The 14,510-nt window shown below is 42.1% G+C and overlaps 2 protein-coding genes across 3 annotated transcripts; both read left to right on the forward strand.

The window, feature by feature from the left end:
- The first annotated feature begins 89 nt into the window (after positions 1-89).
- On the forward strand, positions 90-5,603 carry LOC118223983 (gap junction beta-2 protein-like). Its single transcript, XM_035411110.1, has 2 exons — positions 90-1,135; positions 3,705-5,603. The coding sequence occupies exon 2, from the start codon at positions 3,730-3,732 to the stop codon at positions 4,513-4,515; it is 786 nt and encodes a 261-aa protein (XP_035267001.1). The 5' UTR covers positions 90-1,135; positions 3,705-3,729; the 3' UTR covers positions 4,516-5,603.
- LOC118223980 (gap junction alpha-3 protein-like) lies at positions 5,240-13,842 on the forward strand. 2 transcript variants are annotated; one of them, XM_035411108.1, is made up of 3 exons: positions 5,240-5,310; positions 5,645-5,755; positions 12,437-13,842. In XM_035411108.1, exon 3 carries the CDS (start codon positions 12,454-12,456, stop codon positions 13,819-13,821), a length of 1,368 nt encoding a protein of 455 aa, XP_035266999.1. In that variant the 5' UTR covers positions 5,240-5,310; positions 5,645-5,755; positions 12,437-12,453; the 3' UTR covers positions 13,822-13,842. The 2 variants fall into 2 exon arrangements, with proteins under 2 accessions (XP_035266999.1, XP_035266998.1); XM_035411107.1 differs by lacking the exons at positions 5,240-5,310; positions 5,645-5,755 and adding an exon at positions 6,748-7,008.
- The last annotated feature ends 668 nt before the right edge of the window (positions 13,843-14,510 follow it).

Here is a 14,510-nt window from a genome sequence, read left to right on the forward strand (position 1 = left end):
TTTTGTGAAGCACCAAAGTTAAGTACTCTATTAAGTAAATTCAGCAGGAGTTTGGTGGTACAGAAGACATGATTCTTAAGCTGCTGTCTCATTAATAATGTAAATAGCTAAAGTCTGTGGAGATAGATCAAAGGAGTTGTGCAGAAAAACCAAAACGGTATTGAGGAATATGGTGACCCAGAGCTGGCCGCTGGCAATGACTGTATATGCAATCGTTTAGAGCCATCCTTGGGACACACAATTCAGTTAAAGATGGGTATGATTTATGAGCATTTTGGAACTACAACAACCTTAGGGCTGGTTCTGGGCCAGCCCATAGTAATGCTGGTAGGGAGAACATCACTTCCAAGCAAAGTATTTTGTGATTTGATAGCCTTTTCTATATACGTTCAAAAGGTGAAAAAAACATTATAGGGTATCATTTTCCTATTATTATTATTATTATTTACATTTTTGTATTATTTTAGGCTCCATGGTGGTGCAGTGGATATCACTGTCGCCTAACAGAAATAAAGTCCCGGGTTCAGTCTAAAGACGTGCAGGATGACTGGGACGTGTAAATTGCCCACCCACGGCTTTGAACAGGAATAAGCGGGATGGATGGAGTAAATTATTATTATTGTTCTTCAATATTATTCGTACTAAAAAAACAAATTATAATAATGAAAGCAAGAATTACTAACGAATGTTGTAGCTGACGTCACTTTTGTGTCATAACATTCCACGAAATAACCATTCGATAAACCTGAATTTCTAGTTATGCTAATAGAGCGAGAGCGACTGCAATATGTTTATGTGTTCGTATAGCATATAGTATATGTTATAACTTCTCAATTGCTATGAATTTCCAAGAATAGCCAAATAAGCACTGTTTTTAACGTCACATAATAGAATTTAACATGATTGGAGCTCAGGGTTTGGCTCGGAATTTAGAGCCCATTAAGCTCCGCCCTTACAATCAGGTGGATCCTCAACTAAATATAACAGGTGAAGTGGTCACTGTTCATAGCGCATCTCCTGAACTCCAAATAAGTATTAGCAGCGTCACTAGTTGTGGCCCTCTTCTGAAATACTCGTTAATTTCTGCGAGCCGAGCTGAATGTAATGGAAGTGTTTTGACATTTTTGTGAGAAAGGTAAGATCTTTTAACATTGTAATGAATGTTTTGGGTAAGCAATAAGCCGTCTACTAGTTACTGCTATAGGCTAGTAAAATGAATAGTCTACTGGAGACAGATGATAAACTGATAATAGATTTGCGAAAAGACGAATACAATATTTACTACTTATTCGTTTAAATGAAGTCGGTAGTTAGGCTTAATTTAAATTACGTTCTGATAATCAGTGTTGTGTTTGATAATAATCGCACAATCATTCCATAGCCTATTTGGATATTGTGAGATTGATGAACGAATCCGTAGACATTTTCCTCCTTTAAATCTGTCACTTTGTTTCGTCGTTTCTTTAAAATGAATTTCTTTTTATATTTTTATTCGCTAGCCTAGGCTATATAATATGCCATCCTGTCTGTATCAATTTCTTTTGGAGCTACTTTTTAGCCTACATTTTACCATTTTCATTATCATTAGGCCTATTCGATATTTTATTGTTGGTAGCCACTGTTCGTTTTATTTCTTTTAATAATAGACGTTGATCTGTTATTAATTTTACATGGATTCTGGTTTGCATCTTTTGATTCTTTGTCAAATAAGGAATATTACCTATATAATATAGGTAATATAATGATTTGCTTTCTTCGTTTAGCCTGTTCGCGTCCACATTAAAAATAATAGGGTGGATTCAGCAAGTGTGGGACACTTTTGGTAGCTTCAATCTTAGTTTGACGTCTGACCACGCCCACTGTAAACACGTCAGTCCAATAAAAACAATTGTTGAATGAGAGTAACTATTGTTGCAACAATTCAAGAATGTTTTTTTTTATTGGCTGTTGATTCGTACATAGCCGAGTAATGCAAAGCTTAGGCTAAGTGTCCCACTTCTACTGATATCCCACGTTTGCTGAATCCACCTATTTCAATACCATTTTCCGGTAGCATTTAAATAGTAGGCTAATCCATACTCTGAAATGGGTACCACCAGCATAGGCTACTGTATTTTGAACTCACAACACGTTGTTGCAAGACAGAGAGCATATGAGCGTATAAAACCACCCTTTGTCAGAATTTGTCGGCTACACGCCCGTTTTTGTCCGACACCACTGGACTGTCCTTAAATCGGTTTTCTTTTTTAATTATGAATATCCTCAGTTTTATCCTTGGATTTACTGAAATATTGGCCTATCCGTCTTGACGCTAAATAATTCTATATAATCCGGAACGTTACTTTCAATAACTAGCCTATTATAGGCGACTGTATGACAAGTCGTTGTTTCATCTTATCAACTCATATCCTTTTCTTTTGGTTTAATTAGACTTGGGTGTAATCATCGCAGGTCATTCAACTAGTTTATGAAATGGCCTTTACCTGAGGGGGGAAACAAGAAGAAATGTAACCTAAACCGTTCGCTCCATCTAGCGTCCAGTTCCGCCTCATTTTGTGCTGTAGGATTTTTAAAGTATTTTTTTATTTTTTTTTATTTTTTACAAACGTAATTCAGCATCTTTCGCAACTAGGCTATCATCTATCATACATTTTAAAAATGAGAAGAAATGAGTAAACTAATAAATAGCCCATAAATTAATTTAATGTATTCGCGAATAAATAAATGGTACGCGATTTGTAGACCTACATTAATTTCAGGATTTCTTTCATCAAATTACCTGTTTGAACATATAAGCTTACCTGTTCAGTTTTTGGACAATTCGACATTTTTGCCTCTGCGTAGCGTTACAAATTCCATTTTATTTTCAACCCTGCTGTCAGGCCGGCGGCATTTGTCAATACGGGCGCTCCAGAGTTGGCAGTTTGGTGCTCAAGCAAACACATGACCTGTCAGGGTGATGAGGGGAGGGACGATGTTATGACCAGTGACTGTCATAAACAAGTTCAGATAGAATGTTCTGTCGTTTGTCTAAGATGTAATTATATTCTGAAAAGCAATAATCAAAGTAATGTTGTAGGAGAGCCACTACCGGAGGGAGGCAGTGAACTTACCAAACTGGATATAGGCCTAGTTATTCTTAATTTATTGTGACTATCAATCTCTTTGACAGTTCAAATAATTTACTGTTCCCTAAATAATAATGCCGTCGTGGCGCAACACTGGCCACAGTTGAGTAAAAAGGAAAATTCTGTGATATTCCGCAACTACTCTGGAGAGTTTCTGAATTGTGAAGAACAGTGTAAGCAAGTTCAGAATCAGTGCAACGGGGAGCGTTTTGCCTCCCTTCGTCTTCATCAGCTGCGCATCTCTCCAGCTGTCCAGCTGCGCATCTCTCTGTAGATGTGCATTCTGTAATTAGCATCACATCTCTCCCGCTTCTATCCTCTGTCCTTCTTTCCCCACTTTCAATGTGCCAGATTATCCATTTCCCTCTCTTCTCTCTCCTGTTCTCTCTCTTTCTACCTCCACCAATCTTTCAACCTTCTTTATCCCACCTCCTCCTCTCCCTCTCCATCATTTCCTCTAATTTCTCTCTCTCTGTCTCTATCCCACCATCCCTCTTTCTCTCCCCTCTGCCCACCACTCCCTCTCTCTTCTTCCATCCCTCCCTCATTCTCAATCCATCTCTTTTTCTCTCTCAGGTGTTTTGAGCCGAGTGTGAGGAGCATGAGCTGGGGGGCACTGTACGCCCAGTTGGGCGGAGTCAACAAGCACTCCACCAGCCTGGGGAAGATCTGGCTGTCGGTCCTCTTCATCTTCCGCATCATGATCCTGGTGCTGGCGGCGGAGAGCGTGTGGGGCGACGAGCAAGCCGGCTTCACCTGCAACACGCAGCAGCCCGGCTGCAAGAACGTCTGCTACGACCACTTCTTCCCCGTCTCGCACATCCGGCTCTGGTGCCTGCAGCTCATCTTCGTCTCCACGCCGGCGCTGCTGGTGGCCATGCACGTGGCCTACCGCAAGCGCGAGACCAAGAAGACTATTCTGCGCAAAAACGGCGACCAGGTGCAGGGTGACCTGGAGGACCTGCGCAAGAGCCGGCTGTCCATCACCGGGCCGCTGTGGTGGACCTACACCTCCAGTCTGTTCTTCCGGCTGATCTTCGAGGGCAGCTTCATGTACATCCTGTACTTCATCTACAATGGCTTCCAGATGCCGCGGCTCGTCAAGTGCGAACAGTGGCCCTGCCCAAACAAGGTGGACTGCTTCATCTCCCGGCCCACGGAGAAGACGGTCTTCACCCTCTTCATGGTGTGCTCGTCGGCTATCTGCATGGTGCTGAACGTGGCGGAGCTGTTCTACCTCATCTGCAAGGCGCTGATACGCTGCTCCCACCGGAGGCAGAACCGCCAGCGCCGCCGTATCATGCTTGCTGATGCGAAAGAGGAAAAGGCCCTGTCTCAGAATGAGAAGAATGAGATGTTACAGTCATCCAATGCGAAAGCTCTGTGAGAAGGAAGTCACTCTGCCCTGGTGCCATTGACTGCTGCTGTGCTAAAACCACCATGATCCAGAAAGCAAAATGACGTTAAACAAAATAATTTGCAAGGGGACTCAATCCCACAGTGTCCCCTAGTGGCTATACTAATATACTGCAAGAAGACTGCTTTTATTCATGCACCAGTTGCTCCAGTGAAAGAGCAGTAATATGATTGGCTTTGGTGCATGAAAATGACCGGTTGAACCAAAGAGATGTTGTAGGACCAAAAAGTGTTATGCCTTGCACTATAGATCGTTAGTGAGGCAGTGTAGCTTCCACATGCTTGAGTTTCCCTGAGCAGGGACTAAGGTTTAGTACTTCCCGCTAGCCCTCTCATAGTATAGAAGTCAGGAACGTGATTTGCTTTGCTATTTAAATCAACAAATGATGGTGAAAAATGAAGTTATGTCAATGATGTATTCACTTCAGCCTTGACCACTGGTTGTATTGTTTTCTGTTTTATTTCTTAATATAGGTAACAGCTAAACACTTTGAGTTTTTTTGCTTTTTAGTCCAATTTAATATTCTAAAACCCCGTGCCATCATTTATAATGGTCATTTTACCTAGACTTCGAGATTATTTTATTGACAAGGGTGATGAAACCTTAATATCTGTCATGAACCTTGTACAACATGTAACTCGATGTATTTGTGCTTGTTCATCTGGCAGTGAATTGTGAAATCTGTAAGTTCTGGAACCCTGCAGTTCCGTTCCCCAGTGCTGTTCCCATTACTGCAAACCATGGAACCTTGAAGCTGGTCTTGAGGTTATTTTTCTGTTCTTCACAGAATTTGTAAGATTATGAGGGCTGATCGTGCACATGGTCAGTGGTCCTTCATGGATGTTACAGATTGCTTTGCAGTTGGTTGAAAGTTTTATAGGATGCATGATCATGTCAATTGAAGGATTTCAATGTATTGAATTGTATTTCATTTTTTTAAAATATATATTATTTGCATGACCTCTTTTAGTAGAAACCCATACACTGATATCAATGTGCACAAATACTTTTTTTACATTACTTGAATACTTTTAATAAAAAATAATAATAAATGAGAACTTTGCCTTATTCAGTAAAATAAGTTTTTTTGTCTCTTCAGGATATAAATAGAAGTGGATCCTAGCTGTGCAATATGATGCTGAAAGTGGCTCCCGATTCACAGCTCCTGGGGGTCTCTGGAGAGCAATGCAATGCGGCCCTCTAACTGACAGTACAGTAAACAGTAATGTTTCACCAAATCACGTCAGGGTTTCATCAGGACCTGGTCTTTCATATACAAGTGTCATGAGAAAATTCAGTCCAAATTGCCCCCTTTTTCAAAAGGCCTTTATTTCTGTCTGGGTTTATACAGAACGTTTGGAGTGAGATTATTTCAAAACGGTGTAGTAATATTTCAACCAAATAATTTCAGATATAGCTACATCAGTAGGCCTACCGGATCTCTCATATACAATGTACAGAATGTTGAGAGATTTTGGGGAGAAAAAAAATGCGTGTAATGCTTGGATATCGGATGTTTCCAAATTACACCCTTTAAATAACCCTACACGCGAATGCGAAGTTCCCAAAATCATTTCTCATTTGAGCCGCAGCTCAGTTCTGTAATAACATCATAACTTTTAAAGGAAGGCCGTGAAAAGAATAGCCTACAATCGCATATCGCAACTGACTTAAGGTGCACCGGCGATTTCAAATCGTGAGCTGCGAATCGGGATCCAAATATATAATATACATATCCGTCCTGTTTCAGAAATGTAAGACAATCTAGTGTTTCTCAGGATTGGTAGGCCCACTTGCAGTATGAAAAAAATATTTAACCTATATTACACACGGTGTGCGTCCACGGACAACCGAAGTGGGGCAGTACGTTTCTAGGTTATAGCTGAATGGGAACAGCAGTCATTTATACTGTTAGTTTTGTAACTATCACCAACTACTGCTCACAGCTGCAGCATCGACCTAGCATCTTTTTGATATGCGTCGAATTTTAAATTCTCAATTCTGCAAATCATAAAGTGCGATTTTCAGAGAATGTTTTTTTAAATAATGATTACCATTTTAATAACACACAGCTCCAGCACTTCACTGAAATCCAGAAAGCAATGATGCAACAACATAAGAGTTGTAAACGATATGCCATGTCCCCCTCTTCCCACCACAAGTAATATTAATGTGAGGATCCCTGTAGATTTCGGTGAAATTAGTTATTCGAAGTTGGCAGGGGCGTGGCGTGCGCGCGTGCAGGCTGATGACTCTCGGGATTCAGTCATGCATGGTCACACAATGTGACAGTCGCGATGGCAGGGAACCGGAGGCAGCAGCGCTTCGCGGAACCCCATCTCCAACTTCAATTCGCCTCGAAAATCTAGCTTTTCTGGCTGCGCGAGACCGGCCTCGAATCCACGCGTGAAGAAGGCTTTGGTTGAGATAAGTTGGCTGGCTGGCGGCTTTCAGAGGAGTTCGGTAAGCTGGCAGGGCCGCTGGGCATTTTGGGGGGCGAGGGGGGAGAGGGGTGGGATGCTCCTACCTGGGACGGCTCTGTGATATCCAGCGCTATCAAAATGTGACAGCCGGATATTGATTTAGCTGTCGATAAGTCTGAAAACCCCAGATCGAGGTATAATGGAGAACTTGGTGCGTGTGAACGCCTTGATTGACCAAGTTCAACAAAGAGTGTGATGGTGATGTTGCTACTCCAGAAGTTTTAATTATTACACGAACTGATTTATTTAAAACAAACAGACAAAAAAAAAAAAAAAAAACATTTATGAATGAAAAAAAAAAAAAACATTGGACTGGTGTCAGTTAACTCGACGATAACCATCAGCTTAAACAATAGTTACGTCAAAAGCTACGACTTCTATGGAAATTCGTCTGGTACCTTCCGCATTGTCTGGTTGTCAGACGGCTTGTCACCACATTAAACCCCCCACATTTTAAGCAGTTAATACAACTAATTTTAAATTGATAGTCTTCATTGTGACGTGATGAACCTAGACCCAAAAGTTTTAATTAAACAGAAGTAGTAAAACGGCCAGAAATCTTCTGTTTCTTTTGTATTAAAGGAATTCACTCGATGGGTGCGTATTTTAAAAAAATATCACAAAACTAATAATTATTATTATAACTAGCCTGCATAATTATTGCACATTGTGCACAGGCCTAAACAAAATTCAATTACTGAAAAACAGTTGGTCAAATAATATTTAAACTCTGGTTTAAGGGAGTTTCTTTAACCTATTCATCGACTACGTTTATTGCTCAGTGAACGATCAGTCGATGTGGCGAAATATTTGCCTTGATCAGCATTTTAGAATCTGATGAGACCAGCACTTGCCCTGGGTGGGGGCCTCACGCGGGCCCTCGCGCCCTTATTACCGTACTCACATAGTACACTACGAATTCTTTTGGAACACCATCCTTGTTTAGATTTTTACGAATGCTCATTTCTGTACTTTGCCCAAATGACATTTAGTGGTAACGATTTTGAATGAACTGGTCAGCCAACAACTAAATAAATAAACTGCAGTGAATAATGTGCACACGCGATCGTACAAAAACAAATTGACTCATCTTACTTATTTTAACACTGCACACTTTCATTGGTCAGATATGCAGACACACAGAAAAACGGTAAATGGTAATTTAGCCAAATAAGCCTGCCTTAATAATCGAAAACATGAACTATTAATGTACATGGACGTGCACGTGATTTATCAACAATTAATCAAATTAGGTGTTATTAGGTATGTTACTGTGCTACCTCCTGTTTAACGTTCTTTGTAAAAATGTAGGTTGTATAGTGGTACTAACAAACACAATTAGAAAAATACATTGATAATCGGACTATTACAAATGACTTATCAACTTTAATATGAGCGAATCAAAAGCTACTGCTCTTTAAAAATATAAAGAGATATGGTTCAGACCTGCAGGTATAAAGATAATATCAGTGACATCAGTCAAGGTGTGGCAAATTCACATGACAACAACTGTGACAACATCTCATGAGAGCATCAAATTACGTCCCCAAATTCTCACGCCTGACCATGTAAATATGTAAACTACAGCAGCCATTGTAAACTATAATCTTAAACCTTTTCTAAATGAGACACCTTGAAACTTGATTTGAGTGATTTAATTTTGTAAACTAATATCACACCAACCCAAGATGCCCAGTTGGAGTGCAAGCATGGCAAATACAGAGAGAATCAGACAGAAACCAAAACTGCAGTTTTGGAACCATCTAATACCTCAAAACAATCATAGTCTGCTCCAGCCTCAAAAAATGATGCACACGCATTCCTAATAATAAAATAGTAATCACATCTCATTTGGCTCATAACCAGATGGATTAGGCTGCTTGCTGGAATGAATAAATAAAACTAAATTTATTAACAAAGTCAAACCTTACCTTATGATGTTCATGAGTGGTGTAACAAAATTATATTATAGAATCATGTAACAAAATAATAAATATACAGCATTTAAATATTTTTAATGGATCGGTTCTAGAATGAAATTAGTATTAAATGTTCTTACATATGTGCATTTCTTTTGGGGGGGAGGATAGTATTTATGTCAGGTAATACAACACCACAAAAAGCACTCCTCCCATGTATAATCTCAACAAATAGAGCTAACCAGTTTTCTAAATAGCTTTTTAAATGTATCATTCCTCCTTTGTAGAAACAGAGTTGTTCCTATTAACCCCCAGAATATTAAAATATAGTGGAACAGGTACATTTGATTTCACATGCATACAGTTAATTTATAATAAACACAAATAAACACAATAATAAATAGAAGTGTTTTCCGATTTGAGATGCCTAAAACAAAAAGTACAGATTGTATCCACATGTCATCATAATCGACATAGCACAACTAGAAACCTCTCCGCACTTTTAACATTACATTACATTTATTTGGCTACATTACATTTTATTTCACTTTTATCCAAAGCGACGTACAATAAGTGCATACCAAAGGTAATTGGAACAACTACAGAACACCGGTTCGATAAGTTACAATACTCATTTTGTACAATTATGCATAGCTGTAAACACATGAAGTCCAGTTCACGCAGTTTTTACTCTGACCTAATCTAAGTCAAACTAGGAGGACTTTTAAGTGGACTGGAAATCACACTGAGAGTCATGAATAGTTCACAGACTCATGAATAGTTGGGAAAAATGTGTGATACAAGTGCTAGATACAGTAAATTATATCACCAGTTTTTACTGTACTATGATGTGTGACTGCTAGTTCAGAAAATCGGCCTTTTTATATTCATGACGATGTCTGTTTCATGACGAATCTTGTTATGTGTACAAATATCATGACAGTAATCTTTTACTCTCAGTACTCGCAAAAGAAAAAAAATTGAAAATTTTAGAAAAAGTCCCCTCTACAGTAAAGTTTTGGTGCAACTTTCAAAATAGCCACCATGAGATTGAATGCTGAGTATGATGTGTCGATAAGGGGGGGGGGGGGGGGGGGGGATCTGGAAAACAAAATGTTATATATAATACATAGAGCAAAATGCAATAAAAATGTATAAGAGTGATATGTACAACCTTTCTCAGACAAACACAGATCACATCTAGGATATAAGTCAACTGCTACAATCTCTTCAGCTGACACTATTTTGTCAATTTTGTCTTTCTTTGGGGTCAATGAGCTGCCAGTACCACGTTTTCACATTACTATAGAGTTCAGGATGAGGCAGTCAGTCCCTGATAGTCCCATAAGGATGAGATAAGGGTGACTATTCCCAAACCCCAGAACCCCCTGACTTTCCCCTTTGCCTTCAGCTGTCAGGGCCATTTTGTGCAGCTCAGCACATACCTGCTGCACAGCGGAGTGGGTAGGTTGGAGAGAGAGTGGGAGATAAAGAAAAATTAGCAGAGCTAGAGAGAGGGACAGAGGAAAAATGTGAGTATGATCTGGAAATGGAAAGAGGGGGTAACAGAAGGATGAAGAGTGGGGGAAGAAAATAGACAGAGAGAAATTACATAGACATCGCACATTTACATGAACTAATGTAAATGTGTTGGGTTAATCTTTGCATTCGTCAATAAGAGCTTCTGCTAGTATATGTATTTGACCTTGACAAATAGCATAATTTTACTCTGATACAATGATGTAAAGTAAGCACGGGTGCAATAACTTAACACAGAGATAACTATTTAAGTTATTAAATTAGACACTGGCCTCTAATGATAATCATTTTGAATGGAATGAGGGGAAAAGGGTTTTTTAACAGAGGCTTGCAATTTATTTCAACACTGACAAAATAGTTTAACACAATACCACCATTTAACAACTCAATTAGAATAAGCAAAGATGTGTGATGTTCTGTGCAAGGACCCAAACGCAGACCAGGGAAATCCAAAAAATGTTGTCTTTATTCAGTCCAAAGTTCAAAGCCAGGTAATCAGAGATAGGACGGTACAAAATCGAGTTTCCAAAAGAATAGTGGTAAACGGGCAAAAAATCAAAAACCAGGAGATCAGATAGGCGAAGGTACAAAGGAACAGGCAAAAGAGAAGCCAGAACAAAGCGAAGGTCAAACCAGAAAGCAATCAAACAAAAGGGGCAGGCAAACTCGAAGTCGTACGGAAAAGGCGTCTCAGGAATCTCGATAAACAAAGGCTTACAAAACATCGGCACAGTGAATACAATCAACGTTCTGACAGGGAGCTGGTGGAAAAGACTGACATTTATACACTGGGGAAGGTAACAATCAAGGAGGGGTTACGTGAGTGAGGGCGGAGTAACAAACAACATCCAGGTGAAGAACATTAGGATAACTAATTAAATGACAGGGGACTGACAAAACGCGGACTGGAATCACATAGACAACAATGATAACAGACGGCCTGGGTTTAGCAGGTAAAACACGTGCAGAGAGAGAGAGAGGTGCAGATAGAGCAAGAGACAGGTGCAGGCAATTGCAGAACTCAGCGTTAGGGCAGACTAGAAAGAAAAGGGGCGGAGCTACAGCGCAGCATGGAAAAGGGGAGAATGGTTAATGTATTAGTATAGTGATTTAAACTATCAAAAACCCAAAACTAGTGTTTGTTAATCCATTAGTAATATTAACATGTTAGTATATTAATGAGGTTAGTACTTTACAATCTATAAGTTAGTAAGGATTAGTAGAAATTAGTAAAACTAGATATAAGCAGGAAGTAAGTAAAACGAGACTGGAAAGAAGGGGGGAAACCACGAAAACCCGGAACCACCCGAATAGTGAAATCACACAAATACAGGGGAGTGAAGCAGCTCAGGGAACACAGACACAGAGACGGCACTGGGGAGACAAGTGACCGGGAGAATGAAAATACTGGGACGGAGGATGTGAAAAATAATAAACTTACAGAAACACAAAACAAACACTAACAGCAAACAGTATACCAATACAGACTACAACAAGATGTGATTTAACAGACACCATAACTTGATTACTCACAAAGGTAATTGTCACTGAACATTTCATCTTATACAGCTTGTACAGTGGGGGTGCACAGATGGTCTGTCTGTGGTCTTCTCCTGGCACCTTACCTCTGAAACTCACCTCTGTTACTCCCATTCCACTTAGAGTAAAATCTTTTCATTCTTATACAAACCACAGCATGTCTGTCCTATGTGGTTTTTACTATTACATCATACTCATCAGTGCCCAAGCTGTCTGTCTTCTTTTAAAAAAATAAATGGATGGACCAGAACTGTGTCAAAAATCACCATGGGTCAACCATTTTTTTACAGTATTAATAGGAGAGGCGACAGCTTTGTGTTTCTCAGAATTATTTTTACATAAAAACCATCTCCCTCTTTCTCCCACCACCTTCGTCCACCATGTTTATGCTGACCTGCACTTTCTCCCCAGGCTGGAAATCGTGAAGGATGGGTGACTGGAGCTTTCTGGGGCGGCTGTTGGAGAATGCTCAAGAACACTCGACGGTGATCGGCAAGGTGTGGCTGACGGTCCTCTTCATCTTCAGGATCCTGATCCTGGGGGCGGCGGCTGAGGATGTGTGGGGCGACGAGCAGTCCGACTTCACCTGCAACACCCAGCAGCCCGGGTGCGAGAACGTCTGCTACGACGAGGCCTTCCCCATCTCCCACATCCGCTTCTGGGTGCTGCAGATCATCTTCGTCTCCACGCCCACCCTCATCTACCTGGGCCACGTGCTGCACATCGTCCGCATGGAGGAGAAGCGCAAGGAGAAGGAGGAGGAGCTGCGCAAGATCCGGCTGCAGGAGGAAAAGGAGCTCCTCTTTAAGAACGGGGGAGGGGGCGGGGCGAATGCTGGTGGAGGCGGGAGAGGGGGCGGCGGCAAAAAGGAGAAGCCGCCGATCAGAGACGAGCACGGGAAGATCCGCATCAGGGGTGCCCTGCTGCGCACCTACGTGTTCAACATCATTTTTAAGACACTGTTCGAGGTGGGGTTCATCCTGGGCCAGTACTTCCTCTACGGCTTCCAGCTGCGGCCGCTGTACAAGTGCGCCCGCTGGCCCTGCCCCAACACGGTGGACTGCTTCATCTCCAGGCCCACGGAGAAAACAATCTTCATCATATTTATGCTTGTGGTGGCTTGCGTGTCCCTTTTGCTGAATTTGTTAGAGATCTATCACCTGGGATGGAAGAAGGTCAAGCAGGGCATGACCAATGAGGCTTCACCCGAGCATGAGTCGCTGCCCTGTGCTGACCCGGAGTCTGAGCCCAACCCCGCTACCCCAATCCCTGCCCCGAGAACTGTTGCCCCCGTCCTCTGCTACCCGCCGAACTACACAGAGGTGACTGCGGCAGGGGGCGGGGCGTACCCATTACCAGCGGGGCCCGCGGCCGAGTTCAAAATGGAGGACCCGCGGGAGCTGATCTCCTCCTTCTACACCAGCAACAACAACAACCACCAGCAGCAGCAGCACCAGCGGCGGGCCTTGGAGCAGAACTGGGCCAACCAGGCCACCGAGCGGCTGCAGACTCTGGAGAGGAAGCCCGAGTCCCCCTGCCCCTCCAAAAGCCCTTCCTCCCCCTCGTCCCCCTCCCCGACTTCCTCTCCTATCTCTGATGGCAGTATCCATGGCGACCAGCCACAGGAGCAGCCGCCGCCCCTGGACGACGGCGAGCAGTTACCGCCAGACAAGGGTCGCGTCACCACCATGGTGGAGATGCATGAGGCGCCCCTGGTTGCCATGGATACCCGGCGGCTGAGTCGGGCCAGCAAGACCAGCAGCGTCAGGGTCAGACCTAATGACCTGGCTGTCTAGCCCCCCCTCCCCACCCCACCTACCCCCCCCCACCCCACCCCACCGCCCACCCGCCATCTCCCTGTTTATATATGTTCGTACATATAAAAATATATTAACAAATTGAGGAATGAAATACCAGCAGTGGTGTGAGACAGGGCACAGGACCTGGGATACTCTTGGTATAGATCTGTAAACAGCGAGACCTGACCCGCAGTGCAATCGGTGAGTTGTAGCGTACCCTGGACAGGTTTGTTACTCTTTAAATGCGAGTGTATTTCCTGTAGGCATTGCTGTGGTTGGGGGGTGGAGAGGGGAGGGGTCTGAGAGGGATGCAGACCATACAGATAAAATGCTAGATGGATTGACATGGTGGCTGCAGCAGCTGCATTCATTCCAGCTAATTTTGTGTGTGTGTGTGTGTGTGTGTGTGTGTGTGTGTTCTTGGCATGCAAGGAAATTCTAGAGATGTACGTGTTACTCATTTATTTATTTATTTTTGTTTAGTTTTTCTTTTGTGTAATTGATACTAGAACTCTAGGTTTTTTCCAGTTTCAGTTTCTTTGGCCCATCTGAGTAGGTCCTGTCTGTTAATGTTCAGTTGATGTTTTTGGAAATGGGGGCGATAGCAGTGCAAAGAGCTAGATGAGCAGGAGGAAGAGGTTGTGATGTCCCGATGACTCTCCTGTAGTGCAGGCTGTTTTTAGACC

This window comes from Anguilla anguilla, chromosome 3, assembly GCF_013347855.1.
Source record: "Anguilla anguilla isolate fAngAng1 chromosome 3, fAngAng1.pri, whole genome shotgun sequence".
Lineage (NCBI taxonomy): Eukaryota > Metazoa > Chordata > Actinopteri > Anguilliformes > Anguillidae > Anguilla > Anguilla anguilla.

Coding starts and splice junctions, on each gene's coding strand:
- LOC118223983 (XM_035411110.1), top strand. CDS start 3,730: ATGAGCTGGGGGGCACTGTACGCCCAGTTGGGCGGAGTCAACAAGCAC.
- LOC118223980 (XM_035411108.1), top strand. CDS start 12,454: ATGGGTGACTGGAGCTTTCTGGGGCGGCTGTTGGAGAATGCTCAAGAA.